Source organism: Pygoscelis adeliae, unplaced genomic scaffold (genome assembly GCF_000699105.1).
Source record: "Pygoscelis adeliae isolate BGI_AS28 unplaced genomic scaffold, ASM69910v1 C10036583, whole genome shotgun sequence".
NCBI classification, from domain to species: Eukaryota; Metazoa; Chordata; class Aves; order Sphenisciformes; family Spheniscidae; genus Pygoscelis; species Pygoscelis adeliae.
Window position 1 is genome coordinate 1 of NW_008818285.1, and position 323 is coordinate 323.

General features: G+C 68.4%; 1 protein-coding gene across 1 annotated transcript; it reads left to right on the forward strand.

Annotated features, from left to right (window-relative positions):
- Positions 1-3: 3 nt before the first annotated feature.
- On the forward strand, positions 4-320 carry LOC103912838 (class II histocompatibility antigen, M beta 1 chain-like; the record flags this gene model as incomplete). The annotated part of the gene is made up of 2 exons (XM_009319283.1): positions 4-217; positions 295-320. Coding segments are annotated over 2 exons (240 nt in total), but the record flags the coding sequence as incomplete, so codon positions are not given.
- Positions 321-323: the final 3 nt, after the last annotated feature.

Sequence of the window (323 nt, forward strand, 5' to 3'; positions counted from 1 at the left end):
ACCTGCCACGTCTGGGGCTTCTACCCCCCCGAGGTGACCGTCCTCTGGCTGCACAACGGGGACATGGTGGCCACCGGGGACACCACCAAGCTCCTGCCCAACGGCGACTGGACCTACCAGACGCAGGTGACCCTGACGGTCACTGCCAAGGTTGGGGACACCTTCACGTGCTCCGTGCAGCACGCCAGCCTGGACCGGTCCCTCCGGGAGGACTGGGGTGAGCGCAGGTGACGGGGACGTGCACCCGGATGCCTGGGTCCCCAGTGGCTCAGCGCGGCTGCTCTGTCCCCACAGGTCCCGGCTTGTCCCCGGACTTGACGATG